This window comes from Hemicordylus capensis, chromosome 3 (genome assembly GCF_027244095.1).
Source record: "Hemicordylus capensis ecotype Gifberg chromosome 3, rHemCap1.1.pri, whole genome shotgun sequence".
In the NCBI taxonomy this organism is placed as follows: domain Eukaryota; kingdom Metazoa; phylum Chordata; class Lepidosauria; order Squamata; family Cordylidae; genus Hemicordylus; species Hemicordylus capensis.
In genome coordinates this window covers 264,146,861-264,169,282 of record NC_069659.1, presented here as the reverse complement: position 1 = coordinate 264,169,282, position 22,422 = coordinate 264,146,861, and the positions used below count along the sequence as shown (strand labels likewise).

Sequence of the window (22,422 nt, the reverse complement as noted above, 5' to 3'; positions counted from 1 at the left end):
GCTGAAGTGACAAGAAGTATGTTAAATCATTTCTTGACTTGCTAGCTTCCCACCCTTTGCCTTTTGAACAGGCAAAAGGCCCAATATAGCAGGGGAGGATGAGAGCTCAGGACATTGGTTGTGGTTTGGTGTGCTTCAAGAAAAAAATTTTTTTTGGGGGGGGAGCAACTGTGGGGTTGGGGAGTGAGGTAGTGAGTCCATGGAGACGGACAATCTTTCACCTACATTGCTTGCGGTGACCATCTCACCTTGCCTCATTAGTGGGGTGCTCCTACATATTTTGCTGCAAGTACATAGACATACTAGGGATAATATTGTTCTAAACAAGGGGTAGGCAACATTTGGCACTCCAGCTGCTATTGAACTACAACTCCCATCATCCCAAACCACAATGAATTGTGTCTAGGATGGTGGAAGTTGTCGTTCAATAACAGCTGGAATGCCTGCCGCTTGTAGAACAATCAGGGATTCTTTCCACTAGTTCTGGATGACTTTCAATTTATCTTGAGCCAAAATTTTGTCTTCAGCTAGAAAATATGTAAAATGTTGTGATTTCATAGCAGCGAGATCCAATTGGTTGAGTTTTGGTGGCTTCACTGAGCATTTCTTGCAGGGTTTTCTATGGATTTCAGCCTTTTTGTGAGATCCTGACAGTCTGAACCCCTAATATAAACTGGACAAAGTTCTTTCTGACCCCTTGGGATCAAGACTGCTGAGATGTGCACAGCTTTAATTTTCAGTCACCGTGAATAACTCCCATGAGTTTTAAATTCATGGGCAGGAAGTGGTTTTGAATGTCATATTCCTCTTTGGTGAAGAGATCTGTATGTGAATGCTGTGATATCTATGCTCCGTTGTTGAGCTAAAGCTTGACATTTTAGATTAAGCTTTAACTCAGTCAATCTTGCTTCTGAATAAACATGCATGCAATAGGGTTCTGAGTTGTTTTGTGGGCCTTCAAAAACACACCCATAACTGTTGGTTCATTAATGAATCTAAACAGTATAATGAAGAAATTAATACTTTATCTAAAACCCAGTGTAAAGTAAAAGGACTGGAAATATACTCTAGTCCTTTTAAAGCAGACATAAAATGTCTACCAAGCTTGGTCTTTTGCTAGTGATTTCTGATGTAAGATATCTACTGCTATAAGACAATGTATGTAAAGCAATGAGATTAGCTTGACTCTTAGTGCTACTGTAACACTAGCCCTGAGCCACTACCCAACTTCATAGACATGATGTGGGTGATCTGGGTGTCTGGGATTACTCCATTTCCCTATCTTCTTAATGCACTTGGTGTTTGGAAAATTGGAAAAGAGCTTGCAGGCCATGTAGTCCAAACCCCTGCTTGATGTTAAAATCCATAGCTAGACCATCCTCAGCTGATGGCTGACCAGCCTCTCCCTGAAGACCTACAGCAAAGAAAAGCCCACTTGCATCTAGATAACTGGTTCCCATGTTGGGCTGCTAAGAAACTTTTCCTAATGTTCAACAAGCAAATCTACCTAATTATAATTTAAGCCCATTAGATATACTTCTGTTTTCTGGAGCAGCAGAAAATAGATATTTAGCCTCTTATATATGACAGCCTCTCAGGTATTTGAAGAGTGCTAGCACATTTCTCCTCAATTTTATCTTCTCCCAGCTAAACATAATCAGGGGCTATTCTGTTAACACGACCATGCAGGCAGGCAGTTGGATGGTTGCTTCTTCAGCATATGATCTGCGTGCTCCCAAGACCCATGCTGCTGGAACCAGCATGGATCATTATCCATGCTGCTACTGGCATCGTGGATCAACAGAGTCCAGCACTCAATTTATCAGCCTCCTGATATCCCACAAGGCACCGTGCGACGAGTGCGATGGCTCACTTGGGAGACTCCCCCATCTGACGGGCAATATAGCTGCCTGTCTCATTGTCTCCTCAGGCTCCGTGGAAGGTGTGGGGGGAAGTGAGACGAGCCGTTGGCAGCCCCTGGAAGTGCTCGGGGCCATGGTGGTCAGAGGATGCTCATCCCCCCTCCTCAATGAAAGCCACGTGCCTGGTTGCATCACACCACTTTTTCGTGTTAGGCTTGTGATCAGCTGCAGTCTCAAGATCCCTTTCACATGTACTGCTTTCAAGCATCTCCCATCCTATATCTGTTCATTTCATTTCATTTTACTTTTGCTTTAAATACAGAACTTATGTTTTTCTGTTAAATCTCATCTTAGTTTCAGCCCAATTCCCCATTCTCTCAAGACCACTTTGAATTTTATTCCTGTCTTCTGAAGTGTTAGCATTCCATATGGAAAATTAATTATTCAATCAATCGATCCCTTCATCTATATAATGGTTTAAAAGTGTGAAAGATTCTGGCCCAAGAAAGAGGCCTGCAGCACCCTATTCAAAGTTGCCCTTCGCGTTGACAATGAGCTATTGGTTGACCAGATCAAGCAGTTTCTGCTCTAGTGAATTTCACTCCCAAAGTACATTTTAAGACAGGCTCATGAATGAACTGATTGGGTAGGGAAGAATACACACTCTATAACAATATACAGATTTTTTAAAAGAAGGAAACCATCTTGAAATAACCATCTATGCTATGAAAGCATAGCTATGGTGGAATGAGTAGTCTTGCACTATTTTATTATTTATCATTGTTACAATTATTCATGTATACAGCACCATAAATGTATGTGATGCTTGTTTTATGGAATAATAACAAACAGGTCCCTGCCCCAAAGATATTGCATCTGAAGCAGGGGATAGAACAGAGAGAAAGGAAGGGCAAGGGTAAAAAGGAATGGATATGGACAAGTGCAGTTTCTAGCCTGTTGAATACAATGGAACTCACTTCTGAGTAAACATGGTTAGACTTTGTTGCAATTAGGGTGGTGCAAGGAACCTGAATGAATAGTCATATGAAGAAATGGAGATGCATGCGTCTTTCCCAAAATAAATTTCTGTTAGAAAACTACTCTGGGCACAAGAGATATCACAAAAACAAAGAGACCCAGAACCCACTATGTCAGATGCATGATGGGTACAGACACTGTCCAACTGGTGTCTCTTAAAAGTACTTATTTGGTACTATGCTGGTCCACATTGTTGGTAGATAGTTTTGACTTTCCCCCAGTATTATGTTATCCTTGCACAGTTATACAACCTGCAAAACCGTTTGACTAGACTTCTGTGTAGAACAGAAAAAAAATTTATGTGATCAGCAACATTGATGGCTTACAATAACATTGAAGCTTAAAGCTGATATCCTCTGAACAGACCGAGAAGCACAGAGCTAAAAGGGGACTGAAGGTTGCCACTTCAAGTCTTTGCAGCATGAGATAGGATCTTCTGTACACTTAATATTTTAGTCCATATTAGATGGCACTCAACAAGCAGAGACAGAATTCTTCTTGTATGGCCAAAAATCATAGTGCAGGAACATACAGTTTCACATACTGGGCTTTGGAAGTGTAGAAGTCCCTGTAATTGGGGCGGAGCCACCATTGGGCCAACAGGTTCAAAGAACCCGGGCCGCCGACCAATCAGGGGCCACAAGAGCGGCTCCGACATGCTCCCCGCATCTGACGTCAGATGTGGGGAGGCTAGTTTAGCTCCCAAGTGGGGACCGCGCAGCCCCTTCAGGAGCTAAATGAAGGCTGGTGCTGTGTTTGCAGCGCCAGCCAGGAGCGGCTCTTCCCTGCAAAGGCAGGGAAGAGCCACTCCTGGTTGTGCGCTGCGAATGCAGCGCCAGCCTAAGTAGCTCTGGAAGGGGCTGCGTGGCCCCTTCAGGAGTCAAAAGGCTGGCGCTGCTTTAGCAGCACAGCCCAGGAGTGGCTCTTCCCTGCAGGGAAGAGCCGCTCCTAGGCTTCGCTGTGAAAGCAGTGCTAGCCTTCATTTAACTGCTGCAGGGGCCGCGCGGTGAGAGCCAGTGTGGTGTAGTGGTTAGAGTGCTGGACTAGGACCGGGGAGACCCGAGTTCAAATCCCCATTCAGCCATGAAACTAGCTGGGTGACTCTGGGCCAGTCACTTCTCTCTCAGCCTAATCTACTTCACAGGGTTGTTGTGAAAGAGAAACTCAAGTATGTAGTACACCGCTCCGGGCTCCTTGGAGGAAGAGCGGGATATACATGTAAAAATAATAATAATAATAATAATAATAATAATTCGCAGCGCCAGTCAGGAGCAGCTCTTCCCTGCTAAGGCAAGGAAGAGCCGCTCCTGGCTGCATGCTGCGAATGCAGCGCCAGCCTAACTAGCTCCTGAAGTGGCCACGCGGCCTCTTCAGGCGTTAAAAGGCTGGTGTTGCTTTTGCAGCGCAGCCCAGGAGCGTCTCTTCCCTGCCTTAGCAGGGAAGAGCTGCTCCTGACTGGCCCTGTGAATGCAGTGCCAGCCTTAGTTTAGCTTCCAAAGGGGCCGCGCGGCCCCTTCGGGAGTTAACCTGCACTCCTAGTCCCGAATGAAGCCTCAAGGCTCAGTTCAGGAACTAGACCATGCCACACAAGCCGCTGGCGATCCCTGCTCCGCCACTCAGTAAATCGTATCTGCCTTTTTTATCAAATGCTGATACAAATGCTAGTTTGGGAAGAATATGTAAGGAAAGACATTTTAGTACAGGAGAATCCTTCTTATTGGTCACCTCAGGGCTTCTCTGCCCTAGAAAGCTCCTCAAGTAGATATCTATACTGGAAGAAAATCAGGTTTCTTCCTCAAGCATACCAAAAGGAGGCTGGAATAAATTGAAACTATACCCCATTCCTTTCTTTCTATTTTTGGGAGTCTATTGTTCTTTGGGGAAATGTGAAGAGGTAATATTTTTCCAGCAGAAGGTTTTCTTCTGGATCTCTGCTTCTTGTCTTGTCAGAACGAATGCTAATTTTCAGAGCTAGAAATGAAAATGAAATGAGGTGGGGAGGGGGGGAATCCAATCAGTTCTTTTATAGCTATGTATTGTTTTTGAATTTCCTGAAAGTTCTTCCAAAAACCTTTTATAGAACTTAGCTAGATTGTATCCGTTCCCGCTAAATTAGGTGTGCAGTTTTACTGTGCCCTTGATTGTTTGCACTATGCAATGGACTTGTTTCACTTTCACATATATCTGTTTCCCCACACAACTCGTACTGCACAACTTTTCCCAGTAACAAATTGCCTTAGCAGTAGTGCCACATTTGAGCTTTGGTGGCAATGCCAGGCTTGGACTGGCCCACAGGGCAACAGGGCATATTCCCGGGGCACCCCTCAGCCCTGCCGCACTCGGCAGCAGTGAATACTTCCACCCTTAAGGACCCATTCTGCTCAAAACCCGGTGCCCTCCCCACATACATTCCACTGCCCTCTCAATGCCCCCAGTCCGGCCCTGGGCAATGCCAGAGCGGTTAGCAGATTGTGGTGCAGCACAATCCTATGCATAAATCCAGTGAGCTTTACTCTTCTGTACATATGCCTTGGATTGCAGCCTTAGGCTACTTACTTCCAAGTAAATGTGCATAGGATCGCACCATTACTCTGCTACAGCCAGCATAAAGAAGAGGCTGCTCTCATGAGCATCCAAGCCCAGGCTTAAGCCACCAAGCCTGGGCTTGGCTGCCCATGAGAACTGCTGGGATCCACACGGATCCCAGCAATGCTGTGGTGCTAAACCCAGTGCTGCAACCCGGCTCATAGCAAATGCACGCTTAACCTTGGCTCCAGGATCGTGCAGCTCATGCTGACACAGACCGGTACTTAGAGCGCTCATCTCCTGGGGGAATCCCCCAGTGCCCTACGCTGAGTGTAGGATTCTTGGAGGCTGGGACAATGAGTCCCAGCTTCGGAGTGATCCGTGCTGCTCCTTCTGTAATACAAAGAGCAGCAAGGATAGTCTGGGAGCACAGTTCATGCTCCCAGCAAGCTCATGCTCAAGTGCTCATTGTGGGGGGCGGGGGAGGAGTGAAACCAGCCGTCTCCTCCACCTGCCCACCCACTGCCCTGCCTGCCTGGTCATGTGAATGACTTTGACGTCTTGTGGTACCTTAAACATGAGCAGATATACTAGGACATAAGGTTTCAGGGCTAGAGCCTACTTGTGCAACTAGAACTAAAGCTAAATTATCGCCACTGGACCAAGGGTGGTTCCAGAGGGTGAGCAGTTTGACCCACCACCTGTCCCCCATTTATGTTTCAGAAATCAAAGATGCCATAGCCTGCCCACCCTTAAATGTTTTGGTACCACCCATTGGGGTGCACCCTTGCCACCAGAAGCGGGGAGCACCTTTCTCTGCTCCTCCTCAGTTTTCCCCTTGGTGCCACCACAGTGCAGGACTACAGAATTCCATAGTGGTTAGCCCCCATCCACCCACCCACCCACCCATCTGGATCTCAATTTAAAAACAAGATTTCTATAGAGAGTTACTGGAATGCAATCATAGAAATCAATCAGATAGATAGATAGATAGAGTTTATTATTTATTAGATTTCTGTACCGCCCTTCCAAAAATGGCTCGGGGCGGTTTACACGGAGAAATAGCAAACAAATAAGATGGATCCCTGTCCCCAAAGGGCTCACAATCTAAAAAGAAACACAAGATAGACACCAGCAAGAGTCACTGGAGATACTGTGCTGGGGGTGGACAGGGCCAGTTACTCTCCCCCTGCTAAATAAAGAGAATCACCACCTTAAAAGGTGCCTCTTTGCCAAGTTAGCAGGGGTAGCAATGTCCCATTGGAGCACAATCACGTTTCTTTCAAGCTGAATGAATGCTGGCACTACTTTTTAATAATAATAACAACAGCAGTACTGATCAAATCGAGTCCAAGGCGGAGGAGAGTATCAAAAAGAAAAGCCCGGGGAGTAAATGTGCGGTTTGTCAAGCGGTTATTATTGCCATGTCGAGTGGAAAGCGTCTCGAAAATTCAAAACAGCTATCAGCTTGTCATGACTCAAAAAGTCCTGGAAAGCAACTCCTGTAGGCGCTGGAAAGAAAGGAATAAAAACCACGTGTTCGGACGTTTCCCCTGGCAGACACACTCACACTGGTGCTGGGAAGCGAAGGAAGGGAGCCAGTGCAAAGTCCAACCGATGATGAATTCAGTAGCAGTTCCTTTTTCGTGATCGCGGCTGCCCAACCACGTTGCAAATGCTTTAGAAAAGCGCAGAGCGAGAGCGAGAAAAACGTGCCTACATTCCACTGACCGCCAAGCCCCATCGGATGCCTTCGGAACAACTGCCTGTGTGCTAGCTAGATGCTAGCCTCGCCTCGGGGAGCCTCAGGGGAGGAGGAGCTTCTAAGCTGGGCTCCTCCAGAGTTTTTTTTTTTTTTTTAAATAGCCATTGGCCTTTTGTGTGGTTCACTTTTCAAACAGCTTTCCATTCGGAGGGGACATGCAGCGCCAAACGCAAGAGGTTGAGGATTCCTTCTTTGGTTGACTCCCATCCTCCTCCATTTTTAAAAACTTAGTTTGTATTTTTAAAGTTCTGGTGGATTTCACAGGGAGAAGAATTTGGCATGTTAATATTTCTCGTTTCTGACTGAAATGTGGCATTCTCCCAAACGCTTTTGCTAAAGGAAACGAGTCTGCATTGGTGTTTCCCTTTCTTTCTCTTAACGCTGATGACGACCCACTACTGCAGGGCTAGGTTTCCCCCGCTCTTGACTGGTAAGTGTGAGTTCTGATATACAGATCTTGCAAGTAATTGTAATGGAGGGGTGGCGCTCTTTAAATAAGTGTACAAAGATCAAAGTGGGAATCTTAAGAAGTAGCTTGATTCTTCTCTCTCACGTCTACATTTCTTGTGTACACATGATAATTCTGTGTTGAGAATTTTAAAAAAGCAAACCTCACGTTAAAAGGAGATAAATAATCTTTATATCCTGGTAGCTAAATCGGGTGTGCACAATACTCTAAAATGTGTTTGATCTCCCCCACCCCTCCCCCTCGGACTCGGGATGTGTTTACCAGCAGTTCCATGGAGACGTAGTGGGTTGGTTAGTTATATTGCGCAGGGAAACTTCTGGCCTTTTGGTTTTCATGTGCTGTAAACTGGAGGCAAAAGAAAAGAAAAGCGAATGGCAACACAAGAAAGATTAGTAAGCCCTTGGGTAATTTTGTTACTGAACAGATATGCCAGACAATTTATTTGATCGTTATCGTTATCGTAATTGCCGTGGTGGTGGTGGGCAGATGGCTTAAGCTCCTTTAATAGGAATTAAAATTGTGGATAGCTTTGGATTTGGAACTGTTTCCCATTTAGGATCTTATCAGGCTGTGAACCATGAAGTGCTTAAGCCAGACCATTTGCACTGGCTGAGTAAATGCCACTGACTGTGAAAGGAGCTGGCTTTCTGAAGCCTTAATACTTGGGAATCTGCCATGTTGATTTCTGTGGTGCTTACTCTTAAGTGAATGTACTTATTTGGCTGGAATCCTGCTCACACTTACTTGGAAACAGTACTGTTGAGTTTAAAGGGACATGCTTTTTGAATAAACTAGATTTGGATCTGTTTTGATGCAGGACACTAAACCTCATTTTTAGCTGATGTTGCACTTGTACCATTTGGGTATGCTGTGAAAATGGAAGAGAAATAAAAAATGTGTTCTAAGTAGTTTACTGTTTACACATTGTAGAGTGACTTAAGGGAGGCTTCGGGTGGAAAGTATACTACTGTTTCATTACAAGCACCAGGGTGCACCTGCTTCGTGCTTGTGGGTTTGGATTGTGTGGGTGATCAGATTTATTTCAAATTCTCAGCTTAGTCCAAGGGTACAGTATACCCTTGTCTCCTTGTATCCTTAATGTTTTGTCGCTTGTCCTAGAGCCACACAGTAAAACTTTGGGGCTCTGCAAGGACAAACATAGATATATTAAAATAATATGAGTAAGTATTAAGACAGAGAGAAACCAAATCTGTTTTACCGAAACTTCAGTTCACTTGAAGGACAAGTGAAGAAACATAATGTAGACATTGGTCAGGCCTGTTTTGGCCAGATGATCTTCCTTCAGAAGATGTTTACATGATGTAATAATCTAGCTGCTCCACCACTCAGTGAAGTTTGGCAGGCTTGTGTTCTTCCATGTATATGATTTGGATAGATGACTGGGTAAAGAGGCACCTTGTAAATTGGTGGCTTTCTAATTTTTAGCAGGGGAAGAGCAACTGTCCCTATCCAGCACCAGCACAGCATCTCTGTAGTGGCTGTTGCTGGTATCTAACTTGTCTTCTTTGTCATTATGAGCTCTTTTGGGACAGGGAACAATCGGATTCCCTTTTTCTGTGTAAACCACTTAGATAACGTTTTTGTTGAAATGGGTTATATGAATATTCTTTATAACTACACATATGTTCCAATCACATTGGAATACTTCCTATAAGACACCAATCAACTTCCAGACTAGTAAGCACAATTAAAATCAATGAGATAAGAAATCATTGGCAAGGAAGTCCCATTAAGACTAAGTTAGTTGTGACTACTGCCAACTCCCTGCAAAGCTGTTGTCTTCATTAACCTTTCTGAGCAAGGTATTGCTCATAGTTTTATGGCAAAGCCTAATGCTGTATTCCCTCCCCCATGCTAACATGGAGATAAAGTGCTGAATTTTTGATTGTTAAAGGTTAAGGAGTTCTGTCTAAATTCCGGTGCTCCTATTTGCATATATGTAAGCAAGCTCATAATAGAAAGATATCTATGGACCAGTAGAGTAAAACCCATCAAAGCTTAGAACTTTTCTACTGCTTTGGGTGGCATGTCTCCAAGATAGCTTTCTAGGATCAGACGGGTTCATGGAGGACAATAACAGTAGCTGCTAGTTTTGATGGCTATATGCTACTTCCAGGCTTAGAGGCAGTATGCTTTGAATATCAGTTGCAGGGGAGCAACAGAAGGAGAGGAGGCATGCCTTCATCTTCTGATGGTGATTTTCCCAGAGACACTTGGTAGGACACTGTAGGAAACAGGATGCAGGACTAGATAGACTTTGAGCCTGATACATCATGGCTTTTCTTACCTCTAACAATAATTTAAGCCATTGATTATCATTCATTTGAAGAACAAACAGACTGGTTTGGATGGGCTGTAGGTAGGTTGTTGCACATATATACCATTTCATAAACCTTTAGTCTCCTTTACACTTCTTGACTCGCCTTACATTTTATTTGTTCTCTGCTGTGATCACTTGAAATTGAGTAAGCACATAACAATTTAAGGTGTGTGTGTACAATGGGTACCTCAGAGATGGAGTTCAGACCCCACTGTCATGTATTTCTGATTAATCACATCACCTGGCAAAAGATCTTCCCATCTTGCCAAGATTCCACAGGGCTGCTGTAAAATAATATTCTCATCTGCAGATGCCGTCATTGTCTGACTACTCTCTTATGCTTCTCTCCCAGCTGAATATGTTGTGGTTTCTTGGTACAGAAGTACATTGCAGTCCTTTCTTTTAAGACTGTCTTTAATAATCAGGTTTTATCTAGGAACAAATTCTATTTTGTTCCTTTCCTTATTTGAAAGTCAAGATTACTGGGAATGGCACTAAAATATTGGAAACTGATTATGATGTGTCCATAGCACACCCAGGAGTTTCAAGGCAAGGTATCCACTTTTGTCTGGGAGGGAGGAGAGCTGGTCTTGTGGTAGCAAGCATGACTTGTCCCCTTAGCTAAGCAGGGTCCACCCTGGTTGCATATGAAAGGGAGACTTGAAGTGTGAGCACTGCAAGATATTCCCCTCAGGGAGACTTGAAGTGTGAGCACTGCAAGATATTCCCCTCAGGGGATGGAGCCGCTCTGGGAAGAGCAGAAGGTTTCAAAGTTCCCTCCCTGGCATCTCCAAGATAGGGAAGAGAGAGAGTCCTGCCTGCAACCTTGGAGAAGTCGCTGCCAGTCTGTGAAGACAATTCTGAGCTAGATAGACCAATGGTCTGACTCAGTTATGGCAGCTTCCTATGTTCTTCCTATGTTCCTATGTCTCTTTGAGGTGGAATGGGGGCAGGAAATACAGTAGAATTGGTTTGTGAGGAGGAAAGGAGAAAGGGCCCCTGACCTTGCCCTTCCACTTGTCTTCCTTTGTGGTATACCAGCAGTTTTGATACCACTGTTTCCCCCCAGGAATTGTGAACTGCCATCTTCATCTGGTAGGCTTGCCCCCCTCCTTTAAAAAAACAACGACCTTGCTTTTTTGACTTTAGCAGCAGCCTGATTCACACATCCTGTAAATGAAGCTTTTCTTGACCTGGAGATGTAGTGAAAAGGGTTTTGAGTGTACAATTTGTAGATGTCTTTCCATTGTTAAAGCCACAGGAGCAGGGCCACTACAAAAGGCAGCAATGATTCTAGAGGCTACTATGATGAATATTTTTTATATACAGCCTTTTAACAAAAGTTCTCAAAGTGGATTACACATCAAAACAACAAAGATGGCTCCCTGTCCACAAAGGGCTCACCTTCTAAAAAGAAATGCTGTAGAAGGTGTCCTTTTTCCCGCACAGGCATGTTGAAACCAGACAGGTTTTTTAAAACATACAATTTCCTCTAGTTGCTAGATGTGCAAATGTGATGTCTTCTGACTGCATGCCCTGGGGAATGGTAGCAGACACCTTTTGATAGTGTTGTGACTGTTTATGTCTGAAGAGATAAGTGGCCGGGAAAGGGACAATAGGAACTCAGTGCAGTTTCTCTTGGAAACCTGCTTCTCAGCTCTGTTGCTTGGATTCAAGCATTTCAGAAAGAGAAAAGAACAGGTTTTCTTTTAAAGGGAGAAAATATGTGGTGAAAGTATTCACCTGAATAATGTAATAATTGGCTTCAACAAAAGTTGAATTGTTATGCCAATACTTCTGAGAGTATGTATTTTCTTTTGGGGGGGCAGGGGGAAAGTAGGAAAAATGTATGAAGTTTCTATGGAGGAGATGGGTCATATCTTCTTAGTGTTTCACTGTTGTAGGAGCTTTGAGTGTATTAAAAATAAAATATTACTCTTTCAAGCAGTGATTTTCAAGCTTCTGATTTTATTCCATCCTTTCTTTGCTGATTTGTTTATTTTCATTTTTATGTATTTAAAATATTTATACCTCCAGTACATTACTGCTCAGGGTGGCTCACAACATTTATAAAACAGTTACAATATAAAACCAGACTAATAAAATTAACCAAATTAAACAAGTTAAAAATCCAAGCTAAAACCACAGTCATAATTAGCTTTTAAAATTCCAAATTAAAATTTTAAAGCTAAAAACTGAGCATTATAAAAACCGAAGATCCTACCAGATATATGCAACAGGTGAAATATTAAAAAGCCTCATTAAAAAGATGTGTTTTTAGTTGTTTTTTAAAAACACTGAGAGAGGGAGCATGGCAAAGCTCTTCAGGGAGGGTGTTCCAAAGCCAAGGGGCCACAACCAAAAAGACCCTGTCTCTAGTCCCCGCCAATTGGATCTCTGTTAGTGGCGGGGCCATGAGCAAGGATGGAGATGACATGCGGAGGGCTCTGGCAGGTTCATATGGGTGAATGCAGTTCGACAGGTACCCTGACCCCAAGCCCCCCAAGGGCTTTAAAGGTCAACACCAGCACCTTGAATCTAGCCTGAAAGTGGACAGGTAGCCGATGAAGCTGACTCAGGATGTGTGTAATACTTGTGAAGTGACTTGCACCCATGAACATCCTTGCGACAGCATTCTGAACCAGCTGAAGCTTCTGAACCGTCTTCAAGGGCAGCCCCACATAGAGTGCATTGCAGTAGTCTAATCTGGACATTACCAAAGCATGAGTGACAGGTCAGGTCCAAGAAGCTTGAAAATCACTGACTGACCCAAGTAGGGTCACAGCTGGTGCACCAGCTGTAGCTGGTAAAAGGCACTTCTGCATTTTTTGGCCAACAAGTCTATCATAGAGCCTCCAAGCATTGCAAAGGATTTTGGGGTATATTCTAGGGTGCACAATCTGTTCACATGGAATACTGCCCATGCAGCCTGCACTTCATAATCGCCCTGTGTAGCTTGTGAACACACCCAACAGAATCCTTTGGCTGTACACTGCAAAAAAATATAAATAATTGAAGGTGGCTGTCTTTCAAGCCTGTCTACTATTGCTGATCTTTTCATTGAATAACCTCTTATAACCTTCCAACAAATCCCTGAGTTCCTCAGAATATGCCTTGAAAACTTTTTCTGGTTTTGGAGCCAAGTGTCAAACAAATCACACAGATGCAGGAGTAGACTTTCATCAGAGATGCTGTAACAGTTTTCTGCTCAAGGGGGCATTTGATCTAAACCTTCAAGTTCCTTTCCAACCCTACAGCACTTGAAAGGTCTGTGATTTTGAAGGAGATTGTAGAACTGATTTGCTTTTTGAAAGTTTTCAATTCCAGCTCGTTCAATCCTTTAATAGATGCTACGACTATTATTTATTGGCTTTGGGAGCATTAGAAAATTTACTTCCCCCCTAACTTAGGTCCTTATCCTGAACCATTAATAGAAATCAATTGATGGCTCAATATTGCGTGATTTCGGAAGTGGTTTTCTTGAATGGTTTTCTGAATGTTTAAAGAAAACTAGGAACTTGAAATCTGAAAGCACTGCGATTAAAAATATTGTATGTTACTTTTAGTAAGGCAGCTGGCAGAAAGTTATACTTGGCCTATCCTACTGTTTAGTCAGCGCTTTAGCTCATTAGCACAATTTTCAGAATAGTTTGGTTATGGATAATAGCAGAGTCCATTTTTAGAAGTTTTTGCTTCTTGACTGAAAATCCTAGCTGGAATACATTATGTTTTATTGTACTAATATTTAGATTTTTAAAACGAATGCATTCATGTAGGCCCTCCCCCGAGTTCTTGTCATGTTTGTGGGAATTAACATGTGGCTCAAACAAACAATAGCATAGTCAAATCAAAGAATAGCGTGTGTGAGGCAGAAGAGAGCCTGCAAAGCTTAGAACCAGTTTGCATAGGCAGATTTTGAGCTTTAAAATTGTGCTTTAAACATTCTTAGCAAGCAACCTGGTAGTGAAGAATTTATTCATAGTATATGATTCAACCTTTATTGCAGACTCATTAGTTGGTGAGAACTGTTGGAACTGTTCTGTAGATAACTCAACAAATATGCAAGGAGGTGAAGTGAGCTTTATAATAGCCATAGATATTAATAGGTTTCACGTCAAGAAATTTTTCTCCAGGCCAGTTCAGACCATCAGTTTGCTGCCACAGAACCCTCTGATTCACATCTGCCCTCATCCTGTTGGAAGGCAGTCTCATCCAAACTGATGCATACAGCTACATTTGCCACTAGTTCTGTAGTCAACAGCAGCACTCCCTGGAACTGTGGCAGCAGTGGAAATGGTTGTTTTGCACCATTATGTGCCCTTGGATCATTTAATACATATTTCTTGTGACCTGGTACAAAGTCCAAGAATTGCCACAGGAACTTGAATAGCCGTTTTCGTGGGAGAGGTGGCAGGTTGACTCTTAGGACCAGACGATGCTCCTTGTTCACTTTTATAGCACAGAACAATGGTTACAGAAATCTTCTTGGGGATGGTCAGCTCTGGCATATTTGGTATTTACCTCTGTGAACTGGACAAGGAGGCACATTTAAAATGGTGGCTCTCTTATTTGTCAGGGGGAGAGCAACTGTCTCTATTCAGTCGAGCACAATAGCCCCCCCTAGTGACTGTTTGCTGGTGTCTCTCGAGTATCTTGTTCTTTAGATTGTGAGTCTCTTCTTTTGGTTTTTATAGTTCGCAGTTTTTAGATTTTTATTAATAACTTTTAATTTGAAACTTTTTAAAAAATATATGTAATTTTAAATGTGGGTTTAGCCTAGTCTTTTAACTTATTTAATTTTATTAGTCTTTTATTTTTCATTGTATCTATTTTGTTAATGTTGTGAGGCTCCCTGAGCAGTTGTATACTGGAGGAGCGGGGCGTAAGTACTTTAAATAATAATAAAAATAATATTTGGGGCAGGGACCTATTTTCTCATTTATAAATGAGAAAATTTGAGAACTTTGTTGAAAAGCAGAGCACAAATAGACCTAATAACAATATTTCCAATAATAACTTTTTAAAAAATAAGCAAAGGTATGTAAAATGTGTAGTTTCTACATGGAAGTAATATTGGTTATTTTTAGGAGAGGAGAGCTGGTCTTGTGGTAGCAAGCATGACTTGTCCCTTTAGCTAAGCAGAGTCTGCCCTGGTTGCATATGAATGGGAGACTAGAAGTGTGAGCACTGTAAGATATTCCCCTTAGGAGATGGAGCCGCTCTGGGAAGAGCAGAAGGTTCCAAGTTCCCTCCTTGGCTTCTTCAAGATAGGGCAGAGAGAGATTCCTGCCTGCAGACTTGGAGAAGCCAGTCTGTGAAGACAATACTGAGCTAGATAGACCAATGGTCTGACTCGGTATATGGCAGCTTCCTATGTTCCTAGTAATGTGTGCAATAATGCAAATTAAATGGGGCATCTGAGCACTCCCAAATCACGAGCTGGCTGAATGAGCCACAGTAAATTAACAATTTTTATTATTATTTTACATTTTTATATCCCGCTCTTCCTCCAAGGAACCCAGAGCGGTGTACTACATACTTAGGTTTCTCCTCACAACAACCCTCTGAAGTAGTTTAGGCTGAGAGAGAAGTGACTAGCCCAGAGTCACCCAGCAAGTATCATGGTTGAATGGGAATTTGAACTCGGGTCTCAGTCCTAGTCCAGCACTCTAGCCACTACACCACGCTGACAAGAAGTACAGCTCATTGTGGTCACTATGGCTGATCTAGAGAAGTGTCGGTAACAATAAGTGTGATTGCACTTCTACCATATCCAGAAATTTAGGACACACCTTTTTCACATACTTCCTAAAAAATACATTTTAGCAACTTTTCGTGTATATATTTCCATGATGATATTGTTCAGCATTCCAAAATGCTAAAGATTACCATAGAATTGGTATACATGTTCAAGTCTTGCATATGTATTCCAATTATATGGTAAATTGCAAGCATGACTGAGATGACACCTGCAAATGATAACACATGAGAAGGGTGTGTGCAGTTGTTGTTTAAAGTATAAGTGGCTGATGACTTGATTGCAGACTGCGCCCACTGGTCTTTTTGAATGTATTTACTGTATGCTGGTAGCAGCTGTTGTTAAGCAGCTGGTAATTAAACTCTGAAGCATTTTTCTGAAGCAGTTCAGTCATCCAAGGCACATCGTCTTAAGTGCAATTTGGAAGCAGTATTTCCTTCCAAGTATTCTGAAAGAGTTTAATTCAAGAGACTGGAAAGTTTCCTTTTAAAGGGTTAAACTTAGAAAGAATGTCTTGGAAGTACTGTTGGCATCCAGGTTTCAGGGGGCTATTGACAAACTGCCCTCCATGTGCCTTTGCATACATGGGTGTCCCCTAAAAATTTATGATGGGACTAGCTTGTTGGAGGGGATGGGAGTCAGGGGATGGCAGCTGAGAGAGCTGCTCTGTCACCAAATATCTTCTTCTTCTTCTTCTTCTTCTTCTTCTTCTTCTTGTTTTAAGCATAACAGCTTAGGTTGGATACATTTTTCAAATGTACTAGTTTATATGTTTGAGTTGCAACGTTACTGTTAATTTTGAAACTTGAAGTGCACCAAGGTCCTTGTCGCTGTGTTGTTCATGAATCATTGTTCAGTATTCACAAAATTAGGTTTAAATGGCTTTCTTTGTGTACCTTCCATTTCATGTACTAAAAACTGCCAAAAATTATATGAAACCAACTTGTTCAGATAAGGTGGAACTGGGTAGGAGACAGCCAGAGCAAATACAGGCATGATATAACACTGATTGCCCATGCCCTAGCATGCCTATTGGTGCTTCAAATTGTTTTTATATCATAGTGTACCGTCTTTATTTTGATTATTCTTCCTGCAACTTGGTGGAAAATAACTGTTTTTTTCCTGGCCCGAAAGAGGGTGCTGAATCACAAACACAAAGTGAAATATTCCAACTGCAACAATGCCAGTTTCTTAATTGTGATCAAGATGGTGGTGTGCAGGCCCATAATCTTATATATTGCACAACTAAGCAGGAGGAAGGTTGCAGAGATTAAAGAACTAGATTTGAATCTAAGAGATCTAGTTCAAGATTAGTTTCTGACACAGACCAGTGCAATATCTTAACCATAGTTGAGAGATCAGCAATTGAGCCATATACTCCCTCCTCCTTAATTCTGTTTGTCCTTTCTCTTGTCAACATTAACCATTGTAGTGTAGGGATGTGCATGAACTGGTTCAGCGGTCCTTTTCTGGACCACCAAACCAGTTTGTAGGTCCAGCATTTGGACTGGTTCAGCAGCAGGGAGTGGTGGGTTATATTTATTTATTTATTTATTAAAACATTTCTATACCGCCCAAAACTTACGTCTCTGGGCAGTTTACAACAGAATAAAAACAAAGTAAAACATTCGTTAAAACAAAAATGGAGGGGGTGTGTGGAACACACACATTACAACAATTTTAAAAAATTAAAATAATATTTTAAAACACCATTAAAACTATTAAAACAACATTAATTAAAAGCCTGAATGAAGAAATGTGTTTTAAAAGACTTCTTAAAAGTTGTCAGAGATGGGGAGGCTCTTATTTCACTAGGGAGCGCATTCCAAAGCCTCGGGGCAGCAGCGGAGAAGGCCCATCCCTGAGTGGCCACCAGACGAGCCGGTGGCAGCTGTAGACGGACCTCCAGCAGATCTCAGTGGGCGGTGTGGTTCATGCAGAAGGCATTCCCTTAAATACCCAGGGCCCAAACTGTTTAGGGCTTTATAGGTTATAACCAGCTGCTCTATTTTGATGCTGACCTGGGCTGCAAGCAGCCCCGCGCCAGCGGTTTTGATGGCAGCACCGGTGGGGGAAATAAGCCACCTTCCATGCTCCTTAAAGGTAACCCCCGCTGCCGAACCATCTGACTGATGGTTCATGTACATCCCTATTGTCGTGTCTAGGTATACATAGCCATTGGTCATAGGTGACCTAACCAGGTCATTGGTCATAGGTGACCTAACCAGGGTTAACGTTAATCTTCCAGCTGGTTTCAAACAGCTTAGGGTTACCAAATGTACAGGCACTCCCTGAGTTACAAACACCTGACTTACAAACAAAGCTCTGTAACATATTACATTAAAGATGTTCCCAACTTACAAAACCCAACCCACACAAGCAAACAAATGATTCCTCTTGGGAACTATATGTGTTCCAAGTTATGAACATTTGACTTGCGAACAAACTTTTGGAATACAAACTGTTGGTAAGTTGGGGACTTCCTATACAGGTTTAACACTATGCTTTATGTTGTTAAGGGAAAGAATGGAAGAACTTGAGTAGACATAGAGAACAGAATTCATGGTTCACTTGCTGATCTCTCAACCATTGTTAAATGATTACCTTGGTGTTACATAGAATACTATCAATAAGTCCATGTCAGAGGTGGATCTTGAACTCCTAGATGAAATCTAGCTCTCTAGCCTCTTCAGCTTTCCTCTCTGCTCAGTTTAATATATAAGGCCATGTGCCACCTTTAGTAGTAATTCTAAAAAATATGAAGGAACTCGATTTTCTTTTAATGAGTTTTAGTTTGCATTGGGTTCATTCCCCTGAACCCAGGTGTGTTGTCATAGCCTGCTCCATCCAAACCTGCTTCCCACTCCTCCAAAATCAGATTGTTTCAAAAGACAAAATCGAGTGCTGCACGTAATGTCACTCATTGCTACACACTTTTAAACACTTTTTTGGGGTATTTTTTTTTCTTGGTCTCGAAACTTGTGAGAATCATCCAAGTTACGGAACATTGAAAGAGCAATGTGGGAAGGCTTTCATGGGAGCATTCTATTGCCTATTGAGGAAAGGTGCCACTAGAGTAAAATTCTCATGTCAACATGGCTTTAAACACTTTATTTGACCTGTAAATAGCAGCTGTTGGGCCCTCCAACTGAGATTGCAGCATGGGAAAAACATATTTTTAAACTATTGTCCTTTCTCTGCAGTCCCAGTTAAAATTGCCCCTCTTCAGCTGATGTTTGCCCCTGCTGTGAAAGGACAGGACAGAAGACTAATGACTTGGGCATTTAAGAGAAAGACTTGTGGGTCAAGAGTTAGCATTGAGGAATATTGGAAGCTGGTGAGAGAAGCAAGTGTTGGAGAAGTTTGGGCAAGAGCTTTCCATTAGCTTTTTTGAATGTAGTGCTAGAGCTAACTGCCTAGAGGCATTATCTGCTAGTTCTTGGCAGATGCTCATAACAAACTGTTCCAAAGTGCTGGTGTTAATTCTCCCCACCCCCTCATTTTGTTTCATCTAGTTCTTCTGCCCATGATGATATCATAAAATTAGTGCCTGATGTGGATTCCTCCAAAGAGCTGCTAACGACTGCTCACTCTGATGAACATGTTTCTACTCTGGATTCTGCTGAGTTGACTGCAACAAGGTAGGGGGAGATACTTGGTTCCCATTAATAGAAAAGCAGTAATCTTGTACCATGGACTACTGAGTCACTGGAACTGCCCACTGATGAGTGGTGGTGTGTTTGGAGTGGGTTGGAAATAGTGTCTATAATGAGCATTACAGTTTCGAGTCTTTGTTTGTTGGTATCCAACCATAAAGCTAGCATGAAACCTGCAGAATGTAGATTGTAGTTTCAGACATTTCTAGATAGAGTGGCATTTGTCCTGAATTGGAATGAATCATGCTGGAGCATAATGGAATTTGGAAATAGTTGGAAAGAAATGCCATTTGTGCTTGCATGCAAGAACGAAAGTGAATTGCTTCAGTTTTGTTTCGGCTTTTCTGATCATTCTCGGCAGACCTTTTTTTAAAGAAGTCAATAATGGATTAAAAACCATGGCTTTTTGTTGTAATGAGAGCTGATTACCCTTTGCTTTCGGCGAAGTATTTTTTACAGTTGAGTTGCCAAGCGGCCAGACTATGAGATCATCTTGCAGTTTTTCAACTAGGCTTAGTTAAGTTGTCCTGTTTCTTCTAAGCTTCTCAACCTACATTGACTTGATTCTTAGCAGAGATAAGAGATTGAGAAGAAAACATTCTCCAAATGATGTTATAAGGAAATTGTTTGTTTGTGAAGTTGGGCAAAGTTTCATTAACATTGCAGATTACTATTCTAAAGGAGATAATTTCAAAATGTATTAAAAGAGACTGGGAGGCAGAGGGAGCCCTTATAATGTGCCTCGCTTGAAGTGGATTCATCAGGAGAGGAGGAAAGAATCCAAGGCTTGATTTCTGTGATTTTCTTTTATCAGCACAGAGTATAATATGCAGTGCTGCTATAACTATCTGGTTTTGCTGGATCTCAGATTGACAAAGGCAGAACTTGGGTGCCTGCATGCCTTGAGTTGTGGTTTGTTTTGGTTGTGAGATAGTGTTGTAGTGAAAAATGGACAGTGGCTCTGTGTGTGTGTGTGTGTGTCTGTGTGTGTGTGTGTGTGTGTGTGTGTAATATTTCTTGGTGATTGCTGTGATGAGCTCCATGTATGGCCTTGACTAACTTGTGCTTCACTCACTGCTCTAGTCTGCTTTACAATGTGCATTGCAAGGTGTATGCAGTCAAAATGTGGATGAAGTTGCTCTAGTTGAGCTTATGGCTGTGCTTGCTGCTTAGTAAGGGTGCTGCTGTGGCAACTGTTGCAGTGCTAGGAAGTAACAAGTCATAATTGTGTAAGAGAGAACAACTTGTGCCAGGGTTGTTACTGCAGTGCAGGCACTGTGGCTGGCCGTGGATTCTGGGTCAATGATTCTTTTTTGGCCATTTTTGGACTGTGTTTGAAATGTATGTTGGGTGTTAGCAGAACTGCCCCAGAATGCTAGCTAGACGTTCAAACTGTGCTTTTGGCTTAATTAATCCCTTAATGGGAATTAGTGTGGCTTGAGGGAGCAGTTATGTTACAGTATCAATTTGAGCAAGTTTTGCATTTTGGAAAATGATGAAGAAGCAGAAATGCAGTAAAACAGATTTACTGAAGGTAAAATGGAGTACAGGAAGGCAAAAGTTATTAGGCTAAGCAATACTATCTTAACTGAGTCTCAATAAGAATCTTACTAGAAGGAATTTAGCTTAAGGTCCAAATTGTAAATAAATCAAGGCTTGCCACAAAAAGGACTTGAAGGCAGGAACAGAGAGAAAAGAAAGGGGGACAAGGAGACCCAAAGAGGCAGAAGGTTAGTTTCATCTATGCTTGGTCCATTGGTGCGTTCGGTGCATGCAGGGGCGTAACAAGACTGGAGTGGGCCCAGAGACAAAATTTTAAAATGGGCCCCTTGCTGATACACACACACACACACACACACACACACACACACACACTCTTACTTCACAATATATAGTCATGTGACTTGCCTCTGGGGGACCCCTCAAGGCGTGGGGGCCCCCAGGCCTTGATAGTAGTTACGCCCCTGGGCGCTCCCCTTGCCTAATAGTAGTTACGCCCCTGGGCGCATGGGTACATGGGCAGATCTCCTCACAAGAGAAGAGGCAGAAAAGCGGGAAGAAGAAAGGGCAAGTGGCATAAAGCTACCACTCGGATGCTTGTGGACCAGTAGACTCGCATGCAGATTCTGATGCAGTTTCTGAGGCCACGTGGCTTGGCTAGGAGTAATTATACTCCAAAACATGCATGGAGGCAATGCATAAATCATGCTCTCACCCTGGAGGGGCAGAAACTCAGGTAGAACAGTGAAGTTCATGGTTGCATGAACTGATCGGTCTTGGGTGCAACTTGCCAAACAAAGGGTGAGAATAGCTTGCGGAAGTGTGTGTGTAGCTATGAATAGCTGGTGGACTTGAGGCTTATCTGGAAATGGAGATGCTTTTCCAGGTGCGAAGATAAGTTTTTAGATTTTAATGAACTGCTTCCACTCTGGTTGTTTGCCAATTAATTGGATTTTTAATCAGTGTTCCCTCTAACAGGGATTCCCGGAAGTAGTTCACTGTTCCCTCTAAGGTGTGCACATGTGCACGCGCTCACAAGTTTTCTCCTATCCGCTCAGTTAATTTTAGATCCCACTCAGGTTGAATTAGGAAGGCCCCACTCTGAATGCATGTGCACACACTGTGCCTTGGTACTGCCACCGAGAACAAAACTCATGCTGCACAGAGATGAAAAAAATTAAGAGGGACCACTGATATTGTTGACTACAATCCCAGAATCCCCAGCTGAAATGGCCTTTGCTTGGGGATTATGGGAATTGTAGTCAACAACATCTGGGAATGTTGTTGACTAGAGGGAACACTGCTGTTAATGGTGGTTTGGGAAATGTCACTTCTTATATGAGTTCTGGCAAAAGTTTTTGCTAGCTGTCTCTCTTGTGAAAAGGGATTTTTTTTCTTCTACATAGGAAGCTGCCATATACTGAGTCAGACCATAGGTCTATCTAGCTCAGTATTATCTACACAGACTGGCAGTGGCTTGTCCAAGGTTGCAGGCAGGGATCTCTCT

General features: G+C 42.7%; 1 protein-coding gene across 12 annotated transcripts in view; it reads left to right on the top strand.

Moving 5' to 3' along the window:
• The window catches only part of TACC2 (transforming acidic coiled-coil containing protein 2), a 272,500-nt gene that overhangs the window by 78,618 nt on the left and 171,460 nt on the right, over positions 1 to 22,422 (top strand). For 9 of the 12 annotated variants that reach the window (XM_053309046.1, XM_053309040.1, XM_053309041.1 and 6 more), the window contains one exon: positions 19,275 to 19,400. The exons of 2 other annotated variants lie outside the window; for them this stretch is intronic. In XM_053309046.1, coding sequence (XP_053165021.1) covers positions 19,275 to 19,400 — 126 coding nt within the window. Of the gene's footprint in view, positions 1 to 7,978; positions 8,053 to 19,274; positions 19,401 to 22,422 lie in introns of those variants that run through there. One more of the 12 variants, XM_053309048.1, reaches the window with a different exon arrangement.